This window comes from Molossus molossus, unplaced genomic scaffold (assembly GCF_014108415.1).
Source record: "Molossus molossus isolate mMolMol1 unplaced genomic scaffold, mMolMol1.p scaffold_m16_p_11, whole genome shotgun sequence".
NCBI lineage: Eukaryota > Metazoa > Chordata > Mammalia > Chiroptera > Molossidae > Molossus > Molossus molossus.
The window spans coordinates 66,273,683-66,297,477 of record NW_023425346.1 but is presented as its reverse complement, the minus strand read 5'-3'; the positions used below and the strand labels follow the sequence as shown (position 1 = coordinate 66,297,477).

General features: G+C 36.1%; 1 protein-coding gene across 1 annotated transcript in view; it reads left to right on the top strand.

Moving 5' to 3' along the window:
• Positions 1 to 6,142: 6,142 nt before the first annotated feature.
• The window catches only part of ZNF804A (zinc finger protein 804A), a 247,018-nt gene continuing 229,365 nt past the window's right edge, over positions 6,143 to 23,795 (top strand). Inside the window, exon 1 of the mRNA XM_036254509.1 lies at positions 6,143 to 6,791. Within this exon, the coding sequence (XP_036110402.1) occupies positions 6,681 to 6,791 (111 nt within the window). The 5' untranslated portion in view covers positions 6,143 to 6,680. The remainder of the gene's footprint in view (positions 6,792 to 23,795) is intronic.

Here is a 23,795-nt window from a genome sequence, read left to right as displayed (position 1 = left end):
TCAGGAAGTCCTCCCTCCTTGTATCTCCTTCTTCCTCCTTTCTTTTCTTTCTGCTTTCTGTGTTTTCACCCAGATGTATGTCGGTATGCGTATGCACGTTAGTTTTATTTTTCCCATGTCCCTAGCTTTTTTCTTCTTTATTAGTTTTTTCTTCTCCCTCACAAGGTATGTTAAGAAACTATATATATCCTTGCTATTTTTATGCTTGCTTATTCTTTACCAATAGATACATGTTCAAGTTTTTACACAAAACCAGATCATATTTTATACTTTTCTTTTGTTTGTACATTGCATATTTTATACAATAAAACTTGATAATCCCACAAATCAATAGGTATAGATACACTATTATTTTATTAGATGCAAAGTATATGGTATATACAATTTATGTAACTATTCCGTCATTGATAATAATTTTCTTTTTATAAAACATATGATTTCTTTTTATTTCAGTTTTTATAACTATGAACAATTATACAATGCAACATTAAATATTCTTGTGAATATTCTTTTATTCTATGTAGAGAGTCCCAGGAATGCAATGGCTAGCTCAAAAATTATATGCAATTTTAATGTTAATAGATTTTGCCAGATTGCATTACAAAAGGACTGTAAAACTTAGGAATATAATAATCGTTCATCTCTTTTCTTGACTTATAATAATATATCTTCATTTTATTTCTTTTGGTAACTTAGTTATATAGCATCCAATTATATTAATTTCTTTGGCAACATATTATAAATGTAGCTTTGGCTCTTAAATTAGCATTGTTCTGGCATCGATTCCAATGCTGCTTATTAGAATTGAAAAGATAAGAACCCAGAATCAGATAAATATATTGTATTGGTCAATAGGTTATCTACCATTTTTTTTAACACATTCAAGAACTGCATCATATAAATTGTTTAATTTACTTCTTAGGGTAGAACCTAAGCAAAATTGTGACATTTCTCTCTGATCCTTTCTACATTTGCAATACATTCCACATTTCCACACTTTCTACATTTCCACCAGCTATTCAAGATGTACATCCTCAAGTAGGAAAATAAATTGGTGTTCTGTTCTCCAGGCCTGACCAATATCAGCTCTAGGGGAGTTGCCAGAAGATCAGATAAATTAAAGCTTGAAACATGTAAGCTCATATCTGGCTTATTCCCTTTCTGTTCTTGGTGAAATAACTGAAGTTAAGGGAGTTGAGTCATGATTTGTCCAATACTCCACGGCTGCTTCAGTTGGACGTACCTTAAAGTGGTTCCTAGTACAGTAATAACTTTGGTAGTGTCCACCCAAATTTAGGTTCTGTATCTAAGATGTCTTTTTGTTTTTAACACCTTTGTAATTAAGATGACTTATAATCAGTGGCTCCTTACAGTAAATTGGCAGTATGTTTTCACTTACAGTGGAGATAAAAAGGGTCCATCTTATCATTGATGGGATATCAGATTTTTAAAAATACAGTATTTGTTTTTAACTGCCCTCTCCCCATTTAACTCAGCAAAATTGAAATACAGAAACAGAAATATGGAGAGTAAACCTGCTATTAAGTAATAACTAACTAATAATCACCCTAAAAAGTCACCAAATCATACAGTAATAAAATCAGCAGCCGATATTATTCAATACATATGGTTGTTCATTACTTATCCCATAACTAGTATCTACCACTGTTTTTCATATTTGAATAACATCTGGGTCTGATGATTACAGAGAACACAGGTGCTCTCTGGTGATGCAGTTGTCCCACCACTTTTGTCCAATTTAGCTATGTCACTCCTTCACACAAGCAGCATGTCATGATATCATTTGGTTGCATCTTATGATAAATAAAACATTTATGTGTTAAGTTCCTAGATTTTTCCTCATTTCCAAAGCAATAAAAACAGTAATACTTGACACTAATGTGATCACAAACATGAATGCAATGAAGGAAACTATATAGTGACAGGACATAGTTACAAATTATCATTATATTATGTACTTTTATCTTTAGTGATAAAAAGTAAAGTTTTGAATCCCCAAAACAGACTCTGTAACCACCAAGAATACATCACGACACATTTGTAAAACACTGCAATAACTGAAATATGCTTTTATCTTTCTTTTCCAGGATGACATACGAACAGGAACTTGGTTCACAGAAGCTAAGATAAGCTTAGTTGCTGGGACCCAGAAGTGGACCTGAGCTATGGATCATTCCCTGTAGAGAAGGGAAGTTATCCAGACCGACAGAGTAAAAGCATCCAGAGATTGTAATGACAGGAAGTAGAAGTCCAGGCATGCAGAGATAGCAATACATGGTTTCAAATAGCAGTAGGCAAACTCAGGGAAAATTTACTTTCCTCTGAAAGATCTGAATAGAGAGAATCAGGGCAGAGGTTCAAGACACAGTGGTCCAGCCACTGGTCTTGGAAAGGTAACAGGACCTTGGTTTTACACTTCACGCAACAACATTGTTTTGAAACCTTGTGTGAGTCAAGAGTGGGTCAGGAACCAAATTTAGTTGCTGAGCAGAAAACGTGTCCAGATTTGGGTTAAGCAAAGCAAGAGAAAGAACGGGGAGTGAGGTAACTAAGTACAAGCTCAGAACATAGGGAACCTTGATTTAAAATGCAATTGTAGAGAGGGACAAATTGAAGAAGGAACTGCACTCATGGAAAGGGAAAAATTGAAGTGTAGTGGTGGCAAAAAAAAAAAAAAAAAGAACTGTGATTTTTTTTAGCCTAATGTCACTTATTTAAAACTTTTATATTTAAGTTATGAGTTGCATTTTTTTCAGCTGAAAGTTGGCAGTTAAGCCCCAGTGATCTATAATTATCTCATAAAATTCTTTAAAATATATTTTCTAACAGATTGTATGCATTTATTTTTTATCTTTATTGTTGAAAGTATTATAGAAGTCTCCCCTTTTTAAACAATCTTTCAGAATGTTTAATGTAATAAAAAATAAAATAAAATATATTTTCTTATTAACATATATTGATTCTGCATGTTTACAACAGCAGTTAGATATTTTAACCTCATAAAAATTCTCCAATTCACTGAGAGGAAACATTTTTATTTTTAAAAATTAGGATAGTGTTGGTTCATAGAAATAATTCATGTCAAAGTGGCTCCTAAGAAAAGAAATAATTTAAAATAATGGGGAAAGAACCATGAATATTAAATAAATTATAACACAATAGAAAATTTAAGGGTGCTTACCTATGTACTTAGATCTTTGCACCGTGAAAAAAAACTGTAAGAAATAGGAACAGAAACATGGAAGGGCACAGTAATTTATCACTGTTCTCTGATTTTAATTTATTGCCACAGAAAGGTAGGCTTCCTTTCTGAGATGATGGGGAAGTTCTGATTTCCTTCTTGACTTTTCACTTCATTTTTAGCAAAATTCAAATGGAAGGTCTTTGATGTTCTCCTGGTTATCAAGGTGATGTGAGAAAGAGTTAACAAGGAACAGAGTTCACTCACTGGTAATGACATAATGAGTGTCACACAATGTGATTAATAGTTTTATTTGAATGACCGTTACAGATGTGGCTATTCAGTTGGGGTAAACAAAAGGAACCTGCACTCTCTTCTGAAATATGTTCAAGGTATAGTACAAAATCTTGTTGATTACATTTAGTATTAGGTAATTTTGAGATATATCACTTCATGTGTAGAGAAATAATAAGAAAAGATTTTATGCAAAAAATATACATTTATTTTTAACTGTTAGCATCCTTCATGTATTAGCAGCTAATCTATGCTGTGTTTGCTACCATTTATGTATAGATTTGGATGTGGCAGTCAAAAACCACTCCATTGTATCATCAAGCATGTAAGTGACAAAAGTAGACAATTATAACAGAAAAGTGACTCTTTTCAGAGATTATAATGATATTTTACTAAAGCTTATTTGTATGATCTCTCTCTATATATCTCATAAGATATATGATATATAAACTTTACCAGTAGAAACACAATATGACACTCCATATAGATGATACTCTGTTCCATGAAGCAATTTATGTCATTGTGGATACTGTTTCATGAACCAGAAAGTGAGCTGTATAATGTAGATAAAGATCTGAACATTTTGTCAGAGTATTTTTTAGAGAAAAATATTGCAAAAAAAAAAAAAAAAAATTCCTAGCTTACATTATTATGACTTGCACACACAAAGAAAACTGCATTATTGATCTTTTCACTTATGGGGTATCTTCCATTTCCTTAAGAGATTCCCTGGTTTGGTCCAATAATAGTGAAGATTTTATCTCCTGATTGATAACTGAAAGTTTCCACAACTTCAAAAGACATAATGGAAATCATACAGGTCATTAGTTGTTCCTAAAGTGATGTGTCCAGAGAATGCCTACATCCTCAAAGTATAATAAAAAATACCTTTATTGATAGGAGCCCCAAATACATTTAATTCCCACACAACATTTAGTGGAAATAAGAAATATTTTTTCTAATAGTGTTGTGTTCATATTGAATTCTAACAAATTATTGGGTGAACTGTTTCAGAGAATTGAAGTTTTGTGAATTCTTGCTCTTTCTCCCAAGACTTCCAGACTCCCCCAAGTGGATATGGGAGAAATTTAGCCAAGTACCTCTAAATAACTCTGACATTTCATAATGAGCTTTGATCAATCCACACCAACTTTTTGTTTTTTGTTTAAATTGAAGCATGGTGCAAGCAGAATTTTCATTAAATGAGTCTAGCACTCTCCTCTTATACCCCCATACATTTTAATTTACTCACCTAACTACTGCCAGTCTTATAAATAATTATGTCTTTCTTCTTTTCCTCTTTCAAAGAGTAAAATCAACTGGCAGATTCATTTAAGGACCATACTATGGTTTACAGAGTCACTGCTATATAAAATCTTATGTATGAGACACCATGCATGGAATATCTTGAAATCTTGACCTTCAAATAAACAAGATAAACACATCATATCAAAGTGTAGTTTGCTCTGAAACAGGAGCATCAGAGTGTCTGGAATCTGTTTTAACCAATTAAGCCATTTAAGGCAAAAGGAAAATAAGCCTTCAGTAAATTCATTGAAGGCACCATCTCCCAGCCTCCCACTGTCAGTTAATCGATCTTTTTTGAGTGCGGACTAATGAGTCCTATATATCTATAGGACTCACCCTACCGCCTAAGAGGATTTAAACTTACACAAAGAGAGAATTAGCTGAGTGAGAGGCAGGGTGGAGGGCACATCAGGCCAATGGCTGCCTTGGCCCCTTAAAAACCAGGCGGAGGATCTATCTTCAGGGAACGGAACGCAGCAGACCCCATTCCCTATTTTCTATTAGGCAGCCCATTAGTTCCTTTGCAGGAGATTTTCCATTCAGGTCGCTTCTAGGGCGAAAGCTTTTGTTCGCTACCACTCTGTAGTGGGGAAAGAACTCGAGAGAAATGCAAAGCAAGCTCATGGCAGCAGCTTCTTTGCGGCAAAGCATCCTTTCCTTTCAGCTTTGGCAATTTAGGAAGACCCAGGGTTCTCGGAAAAGGTGGGTGAGGGGAACGCCAGCTAGGTCGAAGAACACATAACCCAGGAGTCCCTGTTTTTACCTTCTATCCACTTCCACTCGCATCGTCACCCTTCCCCCCAAAACTACCAACACAAGCACTTATGATCTCTCCAAATGGGAAAAGGGGCGGTAGTGTGGGGTGGGTAGGGGGACATTTTCTTTCCGTAAGATTCTGAACAAGATCCAGCTTCCAAACTAAAAATACATTAAAACAAATAAAATCAAATAAAAACCCACTGGGTAGCAACTATCTTGAGAGAGAAGCAGCTTCTGGCATCTGCCTGGAGACGCTGCAGTTGGAAGCGGTTGGCTTTGGGTATTGAATTATTAATTTATTTATCCCCCTCGCCGCCTCCCCCAGCCCCGACTACCAGGCAAGAAATCTCCGTCTCTTCGTCTTCCCCTCCGCCCCCACCTTAGAGGAGTCTCCCCTTCTCCGTGGCGGGCCAGTCCACCTCCGGCCCGCGGTGGCCTCTCGTCCCTGGCCCTCTCCGGCGGCGGTGCTCGCGGGGGGGCGTCCCGCTCCCTGCGCGCTCAACTCGCGCCCCGACCCGCGCGGCCAGTTCCCGGCGGCGGCGGCGGGGAGGGCGGGGGAGGCAGCGGGTGACAGATGTACTCCTCTGACAGCTCTCAGTATCAGCCCAGTGGCTCCCTGCCATTGGCTCAGTGCAATGGACCGGCAACGCCGCTCACTATAATAACACTCATGCCTGCCAGCAGCAGCAACTCCGAGTGCGGGCACCGAGCGCGGGGGATGCTGCTGCCGCCGCCACCGCCGCAGCTGCGGCTCAGGCGGCTCCCGCTGTCCGGCTGCGCTCGGCCGCCGCGCCTCCACTGACTCCAGCCCGCGCCGCCCTCCGGCCGGGCCGGCTCCTCCCCGCCCGAGATCCTCCCGTGGGGCGCATCAGCCCGAGGCGAATTAGGAGAGCGGCAGAGACGGCGGCAGAGGCGGCGAGCATGCGGAGGCGGAGGAGCCCGGGCGCGCACGGCAGAGGGGTGTAGTGAGCCTGTCTCCGGAGGGCGTGCGACAGAGGTGGCGATTCGCCCTCCCGGCCGGTGCCCAGCCCGGCCTCCCCGGGCTCCAGCGCGCTGCGGCTGCGGGCGCGGGGTGCATGGAAGCGGCTGCTGCGGTGGAGGAGGCGGTGGCTGCCCCATGGAGTGTTACTACATTGTCATCAGCTCCACGCATCTCAGCAACGGACACTTTCGCAACATCAAGGGAGTTTTCCGGGGCCCTCTCAGCAAGAACGGGAACAAAACTCTGGTAATCGCTTCTGTTTCTCTCTCTCTCTCTCTCTCTCTCTCTCTCTCTCTCTCTCTCTCTCTCTGTCGTCTTTCTCTCCTGTCTAAGAGGGCATTTGGAGGATTGAGGTTACTGTGAGATTTTGAAGGTGTCGCGTTTCAATTTGGTCTGTAATGCATTTATTTATTTATCTTGTGGGCGGGGTGCAAATTAGGTGTAGAAAGGGCAGGAATCTTAGGGGAGCTGTGTTCCAGGGCTTTGGTTGACACTTAGCCAGCGCTCGGACTGCACCTCACTCCATAATGATGAAGATTACCACAATGTCTCCTTATTTAAAAGCAAATTGTGTCAGTAGGATATCTTTTTAAAAAAGAAAAGAAAAAAACAAACCCCAACCTCAAATAACTCTGTAATATTTTTCAGCTTAGGAAGCTTAAGATGAATGAGGATGTGGGTGTCTCTGATGGAGGCTGGGAGCCATGTGTCTGGTGGCATGGAGCAAGTGGCGGGACTGAGTAATGGTCTCAGGCGGAGTTTGTATTCCGGCGGTTTCCTGAAGGACTGGTGGCAAACTTCTCTAGTGAGAAGTTGTCAGTACTAAGCCTAACAGAGTGACTCCAGAACCCCATGCTGTCAACTTTAAGCTATTCACTCAAAGGAGGTTGGAGATAAGTGTAAGGGGCTAGCATTATGTTACAATCAGAGCCAGTAGGAAACATGCTACACAAACAGAACTCATCAGTCGCTGGGAGGTTCTCACTGGACCACTGAGCTTCATCTTTCAGCATCCTGGTAGGAAGAGCACTCCTGATTGGTGGTTGAAGATATGCTGAGCATTGAGATAGTGCAGGGTGATAGCTCTTACTTTTTCTTCCCAATCCCATCTTAGTTACAAAACGGCCCTGCAGAATGACTCTCATGTATTGGCATCTCCTGAGAAGTACACACTTGAATAAAGAAAAAAAAGAGAAGTACAGGGAAGGCTCATTTGGTTAAGTACAGCAAAGAGATACAGTAGAAATATGTAAATGTGTGTATCCCTAAAGTCTGGGACCATTAGCAAACAGCACTGCCCCTCCCCCCATTTGTTTTACAAAGTGGCTACCTAGCCTCAGTAGGGAAAGTAGTAGTTAATGAACAAATTCAGTTACTCCAAATGTAAATAGTCTTCTTACTCTACTTTTCTTTATATATCTTTAAAAAATGATGCTACATATTTTTTTTAAAAAAATATATGCTGTGATGAGTTTTCCAAGAATAAAAAGTTCTCCTCAGAAGTTTAAAGTGAATTCTGACATTGATGTGATGCATTTGATTTTTTTTCTTTTTTTTCATAAATTTATTGGACCACTCCTCTCAGCTCATTTAAGACTCAAAGAAGCAGGGTTACTTTGTTGCTTTTTATTATTGTTCTGGATAAGATTGTTGGTTGTTGTTGTTGAACAAAAGAAAGTGAAAATACTCTTCTGTGGTCTTAGGGCAATAGGCAAAGGCTAAGGGAATTACTAAGGTTATTCTAGCTTGATTTAGAGAACTCAACCATTTAGAAAGGTAAATATTTTGGGGGAGAAACCTTCATTTTAAAGAAAGTATGTTCTGGCTTCTTTTTAAAAATCAAGTTTCATATATGGGAAAAGGCAAACTTATTGAACAAAATCTCATTTTGTTGGTTATAAACCACACAACAAAGTTCATAAAAAAATGTACTTGCCAAACTTCAACTTGTTAAAATTATGGTAATCTTGATGTTTACATCAACCTTGGGCCTCTAACAGTGATTGAACTTGCTTATGCTGATTTGTTTGATATGAGTTTGAAATTGATTAGTCTTTTATCACACATATTAACAAAAAGAATAGGTTAAATCCTAGATTTTCCAGTGTAACTTTGAAACGTTTATGAGATGAATAAATCTAAATCTATACAAGCATCAGAAGCAACAAATAGATAAAAAGATTTAGAAATAGCTCCTATCATATTTCTCTTATTTATAGTGAAAGGACTTTTAGGGACTTCATAGCTAGTCCTTTCGGTTATGGTCATAAACTGTTCAAGTCTTTATTTCTTGTGTAAGAGATTTACACTGACAGAAATGATGTAGGTCTTCATGTATGGTCCAACTGCATTTGAAACCATACTTAACAAGGTTATATATATCACATGTTTATTTCCTTTACTCTTTGATGATTTTGTTATTTAAAAGAATGAGATATGATGCCTATTCTTTAATTGTAACAAAAGAGATTCTAAATATATTCATAAGTGCATTTTGTGTTTAAAGGACATTTATACTTTTTTGTAAACATTTATAGTTACTTAAAAATGTATTCTTGACAAAACTTAGGATGCTATGAGGACTTACCATAAGCTAAAACTTACGACAGGCTAAAACCAAAAAACTGACTCTGAAACTTCTCAGAATTAACAACCTTATAAAAAAACAAATGTTACCTTAAAATGTGTTTGTACTACATTTTGAACATTTTCAAGTAAGAATTTATGATTGTTGTGTTTTTAAACCCAGTTTCATAGAATAATATGTATGAGATCTTTTCCACTTTCTTGGCTGTTTGATGTGGATATATTTTGAATTTTCCCTTTAAAAAAATCATCATATTCTTGAATTTTTAAATGTGCATTAACTTAAAAGGATTTTAATATCCCCAGTGTTGTTGTTTTTTGTTTTGTTTTGTTTTTCAGGAAAAGTACAACTTACAACACAAAACCATTTAGAGAGAAGGTCTTTTGCTTTTTCCAAAGAATTTCCAATTCTTTTCAATCACTGGACAACAAATGGATATTATGAACATTTTTAAAAATTTATATTTAAATAAAATGATTTTACAATCTTCAAAGTCATTGAACTGATCTAAGGTAGCTTATAACTGTTAATACAATGATATTTCATGAATTAGAAGTTTACTTAGAGAATAAAAATACTTATAGAATAAAACACAGGTTTCAGTGACATTGATTAATTGTTTGTAGTCCCAAATCCAGAATGTAATCATACCATTCATATTGAGGATATCATCAAAACATACAGTCCTTTTCATAGGTTGTATTATGCCACTCACACATAAAATTTTTAAAAGTACTTACAGCTTAAGTCTGTTGTCAATCTTAACCCTGTTGCTGAGCTTTTAAATATATTTCTCTTGACAATTTTACCTGAAAATATACAAATTTTCATTATGCAATGCCTTACAAGCAAAGAGAAAGATCACTGTGCTTGTCATAAACTCTATTATATATAGCATCATATCTGGGATATAGCTTTAATTCCATGGAATAATAAATAAGCTAATATTTAATTAGTGTTCCAGAATATTCTGAATAAGTTATATGGTTTAATGACAATGAATTAAGTTTACCTTTAATGTATACTCATTCTTTTTCCTTAGATTTTTCCCATACCACAATTTGGTATGCAATTGTTTATTGGATAAAAACATTTTGTTATATTTAAGTTTTGCAATTGATCTGCAAAATTTCTTTGCCCTAATTATATATTTTAAAACATTTACATATATATGATATGCTTATTATAAAAATTTAAATATAATTTAACTATTTTAATACACAATTTGGGGTTTGCCTTTGGAACTTTGAAAATCATTACTAACTTCTTCATAGCATTCTGTTACTTAATCAGCATTTTCATGTCTCATAAGAGTATTATGTGCATTTTACTGACTATGGAATTGAGAAAGAATGAGTGGTGGGTTAGAGGTCATACAGTGAGTCAGTATTATAATGCAGATTTTCTAACTCTAGACATATTTTCTTTATAATTTATATACTAAATTATAGAATCCATTGAAATTACTATGATAATATTTATACTGATAAAGAGATGGTATCGGTGTCATTCATTGTTTGAAAACACTCTACTTATTTATTTGCCTCCAGGAATTTATAAATAATACCAGATTCACAGAATAATTTTAATTCAAATTTATTTTATTTCTCATCTTCCAATATGAAAACATCAATAATTTCTGTCTTGCCTAAGCCCTGTTTCTATAAGCTGCCCTCCATTTCCAATATAAAGTACCAAGTTTAGCAAGAAAACTAATTAATTTATTAATGGGTTATCAATATATGTGAGTTCATTCAGATTATTGAGATGCCTCAATTGCAAACCACTATTCTAAGCACCACAGGCTCTGTGCAAAGTATTATACATTAAGTAGTATGTGTTAAGTTGTATTCAGGAATGTTCATGTTCATTTTTAATGTATCGAAAAACTATTCACATATCTTGACATGTTTACAGGTTTCTTGTCACTCAGAACATTTTCAAATGTATTCATTTAGAAAAATATAAAAAAATTCTGGGGCTTACCTTTGGGTATACAGGAACTCATGAAAATTAAGTAGGTCTTTAAAACATACTATATGGCCCTTAGTTCTAATTATTATTATTAACTAATATAACATTATTATTCATGTCATTCTCTTACACATTTCTATATCTCTTAGGGAATGTAATTTGAAAGGTTTCTCTACTCATTGAAACTCATTTATGTGGCACATTTAAGATTGCACATAAGACTAAAGATACCAATTGCTGAATTAATGCTGTTGAAAAAATTGTCATTTTTAGATTAATATCCTCAAGTAAGGTCAGGGGTAAGGGTGGATTAGGGTGATATCTAAATATATCTTCAAACTTTCCTACTTTAAACTTGTTTACGTAATCAGTCAGTATATGTTCTTCCAAGTTTCTTTCAAACTATTATGCATTTAGCATTAGACACGATCTCGTGGCTTACTTTTCCGAACGTCCAGTGGCACATATTCTTTCCTGTACTTGTTTTTTATTCCAGTAAAACTTTTCAACTTGTGTTTTTTCAGAATGCATTATTCAAGTAAGGGAAATAACTTACAATTAAATTATTTATGTTATGACTTACGAAAAAATATAAGCAGTATTTTAAAGCGAATGTTGTCAAGTGATACCCATGATGGCAACACACCTTGTTAGTTCATCAAACATTGAGTTAGTTTTATAGTTAAAATATAAATAGTGACATAATATCTTTTATTCACTTCTCAGTTCTATACCAATGTTTTCTAGGTTACTGATGACTGCAATTACATTTTTTACAGAAAATACGGAGCAGCAAGAGCCTTGAGGACAATCTAGTCCAAAGATTTCATATGGTTGTATGCACAGCCAAATTCATCTGCTGAAGTTTGTTTAATGTGCACCATGTGTCAAAAGTTCAGACATAACATGCCTGGCCGATGTGGCTCAGTGGTTGAGTGTCAACCCATGCACCAAGAGGTCACCGGTTTGATTCCCAGTCAGAGCACATGCCCAGGTTGTGGGCCCCATCCCCAGTGTGGGCGTGCAGGAGGCAGCCAGTCGATGTTCACTCTCATCAATGTTTCTATCTTTCTCTCCCTCTCCCTACCTCTCTCTGTAAAATCAATTAAAAAAATTATTAAAAAAAAAAAGTTCAGACATAACAGAGGTAAAACCAATAACTTTGGAGCATAGTAAGTCCTCACTTAATATTGTCCATAAGTTCTTGGAAATTGCAACTTCAAGCAAAACAGTGTATAACAAAACCAATATTACCAAACTTGTAAATGAAGACCCAAAACATTTCTAATTTTAAGCATTGGGATAAATGTGACCTCTGCGTATAGTTAAGAGAGATTATTAAAAACAAATAAGATCATTCTTTTTCAGCCCACTTACTCCGGTTCCTGGTGCTGGGTGGCCAGCGCCTCTCCTGGCAGCTCAGTACCCAAAGCAGGAGCTCCCAGGGAAGGATGCACTCCCGTCGCCGGGCCACTCACGCCTCTACCCACATTCACCTAGACTTGGACAGCTTAGACTTGACAAATCACTTCATGTGCACTTTTTGGAGATGTGGGAGGAAACCTGAGCACCTGCAGGAAACCCATGCAGACATGCGGAGAGCGTGCACACTTCACACAGTCCGTGGCCCCCGCTGGAATTGATTTGTTTTTTTCTCATCAGTGTTATCACAAAATGACTCTGAATGAAAAGATGATGTTAGAAGACCCGCTGTAATTAGCGAAAGTCTATTGTGCACCAAGAAGACAGTTTGTAAACCAGGAGCACTCCAACCAAAGCCTGGAGTGAAGCTCAGCGGTCTATTGTTATGGAACAGCTTATGTAGCGAACAAGCAGTGACTGTTTGTTCTTCACAGTGGTTGGTCATACTATTAGAATTTGCAGTGGTTACCTCATGTCAGCCTTGGGAAGCAGTTCGTGTTCTGCTTATGATTTCCAGAGGCATAAGAGAGAAATGAGCCAGATCCAGTTAGTCTTGCAAAATAAGCCAAATTGAACTTTGTTTGAATAACTAAACTGATTTTGTCTGCTCAGGAAATTTTTAAGGCCGGCATTTATTTATTTATTTATTTATTTATTTATTTATTTATTTATTTATTTATTTCTTGTATGTTAACTATTACTCCCTGTTGATCATTCTTTTAGCAACCTGAAAGAATGACCAACCAATGTAGTGTTATTCTTGCCCGGCCCATGTGGCTCAGTGGATTGAGCATCAGCCCAGGCACTGAGAGGTCCTGGTTCAATTCCTTGATCAGGGCACATGCCCGGGGTTGTAGGCTCCATTCCCAGTAGGGGGCTGCAGGAGGCAGCCGATTGGTTTCTCACATTGATGTTTCTATCTCTCTCTTCCTAAAATAAATCAATGAAAACATATTTTTTTAAAAAAAGAATTGTGTGATATTCTTGCTTACCACCCTGGATGTAGTCAGGCTAAAGAATCACACATTTGCTGTTTCCATTAGTTGGAAAGGCAAACAAGAGGGACATGTAGTCACCAACTTCACCCTGTATGTGGTTATTGTTGCTTTTATCCATTTGTCTGATAGTCATGGTTATGTATGATGTGGGTTCTTGCCCACAGGCATCTAAACCTTTCTAGAGTATACAACATACTACAGAGGTTAATATGATGACTATAAGGAGAATACCAAGTATTAACAAATTCCCCAAAGTAGAAATTTCCAGGAGCCAAGATTTAATCAATTAAATAACTCAAAAGGGTTATAATCAAATTCAGGTTTTCCTTTCTAATTCAATCAACCATTACTGGATAATGTATAATTGGGTTTCAATTAATTAAAAATTATTTACATAAGCATAACGTGATGTATTAGCGAACACATGTCCTATGGTTACTTAGCACAGGAAGAACATGAAGATGTTTTATTTCAGGTGAGCTTCCACCTAAATTAGGCCTCTACTGGTGTGACAGCTAATTAAATGAGAGGCATGCATTTTTGTGGAAAAAGAATAAAAACAAAGGTTAATACTTTGAGCAAATTATAAATTCAGTTTCTGAGTTTGGAGATCAACCAGTTGAGAAAATATCTAGATGTCGGGTTAGTACAATTTTCAGTTGGAGTAAGGGCAAACGTGGCAATCAAATTTTTCTTGTTTGCAGTATAAATGTCTCTGGCGATCTCTGAGCAGCTACATAACCACAGGCATGAAGGCTGTCCACATCCCAGCTGTTGCAGTGGCTTCTCTGAAGTGTCTATCAAGGTGTCCAGCTGTAGCTTGCATGGCTTTGAGAAAAGAGCAATATAAGTTTCATAGCAATCTCAAGTCAAAATAGTGGGAGAAAATTGGAAATGTTAGTTTGGACAGTTCTAGGCAAATAATGGAGGACACCTGAAGACTTTATGATTCAGTCCAGTTTACAAGTAGAAATCAGAACCTCAATTAACAGCACTAGACTCTGAAATTCATAAAGGCGTATTATTGAAATATAATTTCTCCTTCTATCATGATCCCCATTTCTATCAAAGATAACTATATTAAGATTTAACTTGTTAGCAAACTAAGTCTAGTTTTCATAAAATTGGCCTGATTACTTATATAAGTGTAGCAAGAATAGCTATTGACCATAAAGGCTGTTTTGCATTTGCTTGTTTTTCATAAAAAAAAAAAAAAAAAAAAAAATCTCAGATTGGATTTCAAAAGCCTCTTGAGACTAGGAAGCCAAGCCAAGGACTTGTCCAGTTGTATCCTTTTACAAAGAGAACAGATTTTTATTGAACTTATGCAAATGCAAATACTGTCATAAAAAATAAGTATTTAATAAGAGTTTCCGAATTTTAGAGGCATCTTTTAGAGAGAAAGAGATATTTCAACTTTTGTTGCAAAGCAATACATTACCAAGTTGTGAGTTATAGATAGTTTTAAAGAGAGGAGAGAAAAGGGTCCTTTAAATCTGGAAAACAAAACACTCAGGTAACAGTATAATTGCCTTTAATGAACATATAAATGAACAGTATAATTGCCTTTGTCGGTTGGTTTAGTGTGTTGTAATTCATCTTTGTTGATCTGGATCTTTTGTTAGTAATTTTATGAATTTATCAGTTTTTCATCAGATTTTAGAAATTCTTACCCAATTCACTGTTATGATCTTAACAGTATCAGAAACCTGCATTTTTGAGTAGTTGTCAGGGTCTTTGCCATGAATCTCTATGAAGTTGAAGCATTTTTTCAGGAAAGCTTTTGAAAAAGCATCAGAATAAAACAATTGTCTGTAAATGACAAAAGCTTTTTAAAAAATGTCTGTGGTTAAAGACCTAATGTAAATTCATTATAATGCTATTCACAGGGGAATTTGGTTATTTTTCATCTAACATATATTTTTAAATTATGACTGATAACATTATACCAGAACATATCAGATTGTTAGGAATTTCATACAAATATAACCTAGAGAAAGTTTAGCATCAATTCTTCAGGATGTTTCTCATGAAATTTAACATATACAGAAAGTTATATAGTTGTAAAAAAACAAAACTCTTTTAACACAGAAAAATCAGTTCTTTTAAGTAATCAAAGACCTAATAAAGACAAAACCAAGTATTGTTTTCTAGGCAGATCACTTTAGTGGTAAAGAAAAACCTTTGTCATTTCTTATTAAGAGCAGAACAATGATCTCAGAAAATATTATGTGGAAAAAAAAAAGGACATAAACATATTGTCCTTTTATCAGACAGAAAACAAAATTTTAATTTTGATTCACTTTTTTTATATTAAACTGTTTTTTGTTTTCTTTTCAATTTAAATAAAACCATTTCAATATTAGTAAGCTTGACCACACATGAAATTCCTTTTTCAATATTGCTTTTTCACCAACGTTCTGCAACTTTCTCTATCCACTTGGGTTTTGTCCTTTCTTTTTCTTTTCTTATTTTGGAATGATCCATTTACAGGGCAAAATTACCTTTTGTTTGTTTGTTTGTTTACCAAAACAAACAAGGAAACAAACAATGTCATTCATATTTTCTCTTATTTAAAATATCATTCTACTTTTCTTACCTACTTTTCATATACAATCATGTCCCTTCATCCTTATTGTTCTAATAGGTCTGTAAAAAATCTTAACTTTTCTACAAACAATTTTGGTAAGGGACCGTCTACAGCAGTCTGTATTTTAACACCCTCCCCCTTTCTTTCTTCTGTCTCTGTGGGCAATTTTTGTTTGTTTGTTTATTTTTTGGAGTGTTTACATTTTAAAGACATGATAAGATTTACAACTTCAAGGGACAGAGAAAAAAATGTTACTGTTCTTTTAGAAATTTGGGGGTAATTTCTGTTTGAAGCTTTCCTATGTATGAGGAGTCAGACAGCATGGGGCGTTTCATCTGTCCCTTCATTAATCACCACAACATCACAGCGTGGTCCGCTCCATTCTCACCACTTTCCCAGGGATTCCACCTCCTAGCATTCTTCCAGGCTTCCAGGCTTCCTCACAAGTGATTTCCTGGCTTTGCAAAACGGCTTGCTAAGATATCCAATTTACTACCATGCTCCCCCACCTTTTCTGCCAATCCCAAAGCTGCAGAGGAGTGAACAACCTCAGTCCTTCTCTGATCTCAGCTCTTCCAAATTTCCAACTGGAGTTTCAGCCTGTATTTGGGCTTTGGTGTCCAGTCGAACTGCCCCATGGAGAGGCCACCCCTGCTGCAGCCACTGTTTCTCTTCTTTGTCACAGTGCATCAGCAAGCACAAGGATGCAGGCAGCATGTTCTGGGGGTCCCCGTACTCATGAGGTGGTTCACAAGCACCTAACATACAGGCTACCCTTCCCACTTCAAGGTCAGTGGTCAGCACAGGCTCTCCGCTGGGATGTTCCTTTCCCAAAGCTAGGGAATCCACGTTAAGAAGCTTGTATGAGTTATTTCTGCCCATATAATAAATGTTTTACTGTGGCAACAAAAAGTTTATTGATATACATAAATATCTTTTGACTATGTAAAAAATTTAAAAGTAGATAAACTTATGCTTTGCATTTAATCTTTATCTTATTAGAAATGATTTAGATATTCACTGAATATCAATTATTTAGTTTAACTTAGAATAAACTTTTATCTTATTTGCACTTACTTAAATTTCTTGCTTCTAACAAATATGCTTGGATTAGACACCAAACAGCTCACCATAATATTAAGTTTTTTTTTTCTTGTTGACAAATTTTGGAGACATGCCTGCTTTTATTAAATGAACAAACTTAAACTAGCTTTGATTTATCAAAGATCATCACAGTTTATGTGAACTTGAAAAACATTTGGGTTAGTTTTTATATACTAAGAGTACGCTTGATTTATATAATGATTAATTCTCTTTAAGCCAATTACATAGTGTTCTTTATAAATTAATTTCAGGAATACCACTTGAAGGTAGAAAAATATCATATATCTGTAACATACTTATATAGACATACATAAATTTACAGACAGGCACAAATAGAGGTTGTATGGCAAGTGTTTAAAAATGTAGCCACATCTCAGGTACAAAACTCAAAAGAATAGTTGGATTCAAACTGTGTTTTTGGCAGATGTGCTAGGTCAAGGTTACCTGCTCAGAAGGCCAGTGTTTTACTAAAGATTTCTTTTGTTTGCATGGAGCAAGGATCTTTTTAGAGCTATTTTTGGAGTCTTTTTGTCTTTAGAAGCTTCTGCATATCAATTAAAGAATGCATCCCATTATCTCTTCAAATTTTGGAATCCTTTCCTTTAAAGGTGACCCTTAAGATGGACTTGTCTAAGTTAAATTTTCCTCAAAGTGGTCATATCAATTTCAAATTATTGGAAAGTTCACCCAGTTTTCAGAAAGACACAAGATCCTACTCTGTAGTGGGTATACATATATGAGGCAGGAGTCTTTAAGGGAGGAGATTTAGACCAGTTAGAATCCATCTCTGCCTTTAGATTCTCTAAACTAAATAATCTGTGAGGATCCTGGTAATCCTACTGATGAGTAAAATCCAGGGAATCATGGTTTTCTCCTCTTACAGACAGCAGGGTGATTTACCAAGAAGATTCAACAAACATAAACAGAAAGTAAGTATACATAATAAAGTGGAGAGCTCAGAACACGAGGAGAGCTGAGCTTAGATGCGAGAGAGACTTACCATCAAACTCCAGGGTTGGTGAGAAATTGGTGAGTTCAAAGGGTTCTGTGGGTATACCTGGTTGCTCACCAATCTCACGCAGAGTTGTTGGCATCTTCTTCGGATCCCAAGTCTGATGCCATGAACTGTCAAAGTTAAAAAATAACAAGTAAAGCCAATGCATCACAATTATGCTTAGAAGTAGAAATTAGTAAAAGTTTATTGTGCACACAACCCAAACAGACAGTTTACAAACTGGAAACGCTCAGACCAAAAAATGGAATGAGGCTCAGCGGTGTATTGTTGTGAAGCAGTTTATGTGGGGAGAAGGAAATGATACAGTGATTGGTCATAATGTAGAATTTTCACTGGTTACCTCAGATCATTTTGGGTAACAGTTCCATTTTCTTATGAGTTCCAGACGCATAAGCAAGAAATGACCCAGGTTACGTTAGTCTTGCAAAATAAGCTCAATTAAATTTTGTTTGTATAACTAAACTGGTTTGTCCAGGGAAATTTCAAGGCTGGTCTTCACTTGTTTTTAATTTTAACATGTGTTTTAAAATATTTGGGTTTAAATGCCATTCAGAGAAGAATGCACTTTACAGTTTACACTGTTTTCTGTTTGTTTTTTACTGTTATATAAATTTTTCACTTCATTACATTCCTTTCCTGACCACTGAAGGCACATTTTCCACTCTTTGTTTAATCTGAGAACCAAATTTTACCTATGGGAGAGAGAATCACTGAAATCATTCTGCATGTGCCCTTTATTGTACCAGCTTTTAGATAGATATTAGTGTTTTTAAAGTTTTTAATAAATTTATATTTTTCTATAGCATTTGTTTACTATATAATGGTTGAACTGCTTAATAGTATTCTCCAGATCATATATCTAGGAATGATACAAAAACAAAGGTGAGGGTGATGCATAGTTTTGCATTTTAAAATTGCAAACTGTCTCATGCAAAAGGTAGTTTTGGTAATTTCTTATTGTTTTGGTCTTTTAAAAAATAAATATAGAATGTAATTTTATTCTTTCATTTATACTTCTAGAAAACATGTCTAGTTCATGTAATATATAAGGAAAACAGTTCTTTAAAAGTATTATGCATAAGGGAAATAATATTTTTAATAATTTTAATGCTAATACAATGTTGAGATCATTTCCTCCAATGATCCTGTTTAACTGACATACTAACTGCAGAAGGCAATGACTGTATATTAGGAACGTGAGTATTCCTGCTAAAAAAAAAAAAAAAAAATAGCAGTTTAGATCTGTGGTGTACTTACATCAAAATTTGTGAAGAAACTCTGTTATCTTGCAAGATTTATCACTTCTATAATTCATTAACTACAAACATTAAGAAATATAATTTTATTAATTTTTCTTTCTAAAAATTTTAACCTGAAACCATTTGATCTATTTTTATCTCATTCTAAATTACTGTTTGCCACCGAGAACATTCCTACCATATATACTACATGATGGTGGTGTTTTTCAACTAGCAAGGATTCATTAATTTTGTAAATATATTACACTATACTTCCTAGCACAGTATAAGATAAAATGGGGTAATAAATAATTAAAACTCAATCCTCATTGTCAACATAAAAAATACCCATTACCTGATGTACTACTCTGCACTTTTTCATAATGGTTTGGCACCCTTAGAGGAAAGTTATATACTTTTCTAAATGTAAGTACTTTTAATGTATAAAATGTTCATGTTGACAATGCCACACTCAAATTGTTATAACACTTTTTTGTTCTTTAATAGGTTTAGAAAAATCAGCTACATTGAGTTTGATGGCTAGTTTTATGAGTCAGCCAGAATAGTAACCATTTATTTAATCAAACACCAATGTAGGTGTTGATTTGCAGATATTGTGTAGATGTGATTAACGTATATAATCAGTTGACTTTAAAAGAGTAGATAACCCTCCGTAATATGCATGAATCATGGAAGGAGATAAAAGGGTGTAAAAGTAAAAACTGAGTTTCCTGGAGAAGCAATTCTTCCTCGAGTATGCATAATCAAATCCTGCCTGGGGGTCCAGCCCGCCAGCCTGCTCCTCAGAAACCCACAAACCCACAATCACTGAGTCAACCCCAAATTCCGTAAAATCAATCTCTTTCTCCCTCCCTCCCCCAGAGATTGCGTCTGTTTATCTAGAGAAGCCTGATTAATATATTAGGGATCAGTTTATTATATCGCTTTACAATAAGGTAACTCATTGTTTAAGATATATATCATATTTGGGTTTAATTGGAAATAGGCAAAATAGACATTATTAAATTATTTAGGTTAAAAATTGATAAACCGTATTGTGGAATGTCTCTGTTATTTTATAAAAAAAAAAAAACAAAAAAAAACTTTATTTTAAATCTTTGACTGGATTACAATTTTATAATCAATCCCCCTGCCCCTTCCCCCCAAAAGGACCACCTTTATTACTATGTAAAATATAGTATTTTTATCTATTCAACTCCAGTAGCTAATCAAACATGCAGTTATTGTACTTCAATAAAATAAGCCTACTTCTAAGTGAGAAGAAATAATTTTAAATCGAATATCAAAGTATACAATTTAGTAGCCTAAATTTAAGAAAATAGTCTTTAAAAGGGGCTGTGTAAAATGTGTAAAATCAAAACAAAAATGTTTTCATGAAAAATATGCAGAATGATGCTAATGCTCACCAGTCAAAACCCACCAGGAGCACAACTCTAGTTCAATCAAGATGGATATGTAGGTACTTTTTGGAGTAAAGTCAACTGCACACCCTGGAGAGCCTTAGTGGGTCACATGAAGAGGGAAAGAGGAATCATTTTATAGGATTTGGAATTGTGTAAGGTGATTTTTGTGGAGAGATGATTAAAGAATTTATTTTTTAGGGGAATTGTACTGTGGGATAAAGGGCCAATTTCTATAATTCTCTTAGTACTTATTATCTAGGAGGAAAGAGGAACTGAGTGGGGTAGAGCTGTAACTGGGGAAGCAGCGGCTTTTGCTCACGTTGGCTGGCAGATGGGATGACGAGATATTAGGTAACGCACACAATGTGTTTGTTTCTGTCTTCGCTCAAACATGATTGCACAGTGGTCTCCGCCCCCCCCCCCCCCCCAAGTTCCATAATGCTCGTAGAGGACCGCGTCTGATTTTAGTGGACTGTGAACTGCTCCCGTTTGGTAAGAGCACCGCATCTTCCACTTAGGTCCAGACAGCTCCCGGGCGGCAGTTCTCGGGGACTGCTTTTTACTTTTTTGGATATGACATGAGAATGGATGAGTGCAAACAGGAGGCAGACTGCTACCAGAGAAGAGAATTTAAAGGAATTGAGATCCAATATTGGGGAATCTTAGCATGAGGGAGGGAAGGAGGAGGATTAAGAATAATAGTGGTGGCCATTGGTTATGCGTATATGCATATGAGTCCTTTCCGTTATCTTTTCCCGCCTCCTCCCACCCCTTCCCAGTAACCAGGGGACACAGACAACAGTGTGGGGAAGGGGGAAGAGGCTGGAGTAAGGAGGAGGGTGTCAATGGAGGGAAAAAGAGGGACATCTGTTATAAAAAAATAAATGTAAAAAAAGAATTATAATGGTGGGACAAAGGGACATTTGCTCTGAATTGGCACATTAACATGAGGACTTTGGGAAATAAAATATTTACCGAGCTCCTAAAAGAGATACAGGGGGAACAATGTTTTCAAGAAAGACAGATTTCAGTTTGATCGAAACAATGAACCAAAACTCCAGTGAAAAGTCTAAAGTTACTGAGATGTCATTGGTAATGGACACTTCCGAATTTAAGGAGACACAGTCCCAGGGTTTTAGGACATGTGGAAATATAGAGAATCGTGTAATAAAAGAGGATGTAATATATTCATAGGATATTAAAGTCCAGGGAATGAAGGAGAATTTGGTAGTCTGGGCTTCCGGGAGCAACTGATATAATTGGGGATGCAGGGACAATAAAATTGGTTTCAAAAGCCCCAATGCAGGTTGTGGCAGCAGTGCAGTTGTGCAGGGTAACAGAGAGGTAGGAGTCCTAAGGCTCATTCAGAATCTTGAACCCCTCCTTTGACTCCTGGGAGAATGAATGATGCTTGGCCCACTCTGCGCTTGGGAGTTTTTTTCTGACCCCTGATGAAGTGTTATGGCAGGAGGACAAGGTTACGCCCAGTGTGCCAATTTCCTTTCATGTTTAACCACTTAGGGTGCAAAAAAGTTAACAATGGCTCGAAGGTTAACCCATCCATACTGCCTTATGTATGCCCTTCATACAAGAAATACCTAAAGAATTCAATGTGGAGCAAGCAGATTTTGTTTGGAGAGACTTTAGCAAAGGTCTGGAAGTCTGGAAGTTGCCAAGCAGTTTAGATGGCTCATGGACAGAAGAGTTTTGGACGATATGTTACTGGGAAAGAAGTGAGACAGTTACAGAGAAGGAAGGCTTTTAAGGATGAGAGGTTTGTGCTGAATGACTTCTCTTACAACTGGTCAAGGACAGAAATATGCAATAAAAATATGACTTCTCTCTTTGTTTAATGAAAACATCTTATGTGACGTAGTCCAGTGGCCTCCAAGGAGGTGTCTGCAGAAATACTGTGAAATTACCTTTGTGTTGTATTTCCTTCAAAACCTGATATTTAGGAAATCATCTCTCCTTGTTGCAATGAGACAAAGCATCTTTGTGTTAGGCTGCTTTCACTCCAAGACTGTGTTCTTACATCCAGTTTAGCATGTCTTCATCAAAATACTTACTGACATGAAAGCACAAATACTTAATAACCAGATGGATCTAAGCTCGCGTCCTAAATATAACTCCATATCAGTGAACAGTGAGTAGAGCTACTTGTAACCAAACCCCCAAATATCAACTCTACACCTAAATAGTGTTTTATATAATTTTTTTTAATATGAGAGAGAAATATGCAAGTAGATATTTTTTGACATTAAGTAGATCAATAATCAAGGTTAAAAATTCTTTGATTATATTTGTATTTATTTATAGTTACTGCTCCAGCTATCACACCTACATTCTAAGCTGGAATTAAAGAGTAAGAAGAAAGGCAAAAAGTTGATTATTGTTTTGAGAAGTCCACTCAACAGTGTTTTCTTATATCTTTTTGGCTAGAGCTGTGTCACAGGACAACTTCTAAGTGTAGGGAAGGATAAAAATATGATTAATTAGGCACATTGCTAGTCCTAATAAAATCATGGTAATGTTAGGAAGAAAAAGGAGTGACTGATTATACAAGAGACATCTAGAGACACCTAGCACAACTAGTGACTAGCTTTAAGACCATGGTCAAGTTCACCTCTCTCACATCAGTTACATTTTCTTTAAATGGAGATGATATAATAAAATCTACCTAGAAAACAGGTTTTCAGATCAAATGAGATAAAGCATATAAATTAATTTGCACCAGGTCTGATACATAATAAATTCTCAGTAAACTGTAGTTGCTATTGACAACATTTTATACCGGAACATTAATATCTGTGTGAGGATCTTATTCAATTCAATATGTATAAATTTCCATAATTTGGACACAATGTCAAACAATATCAGTATTCCCTTTCTTCTCAG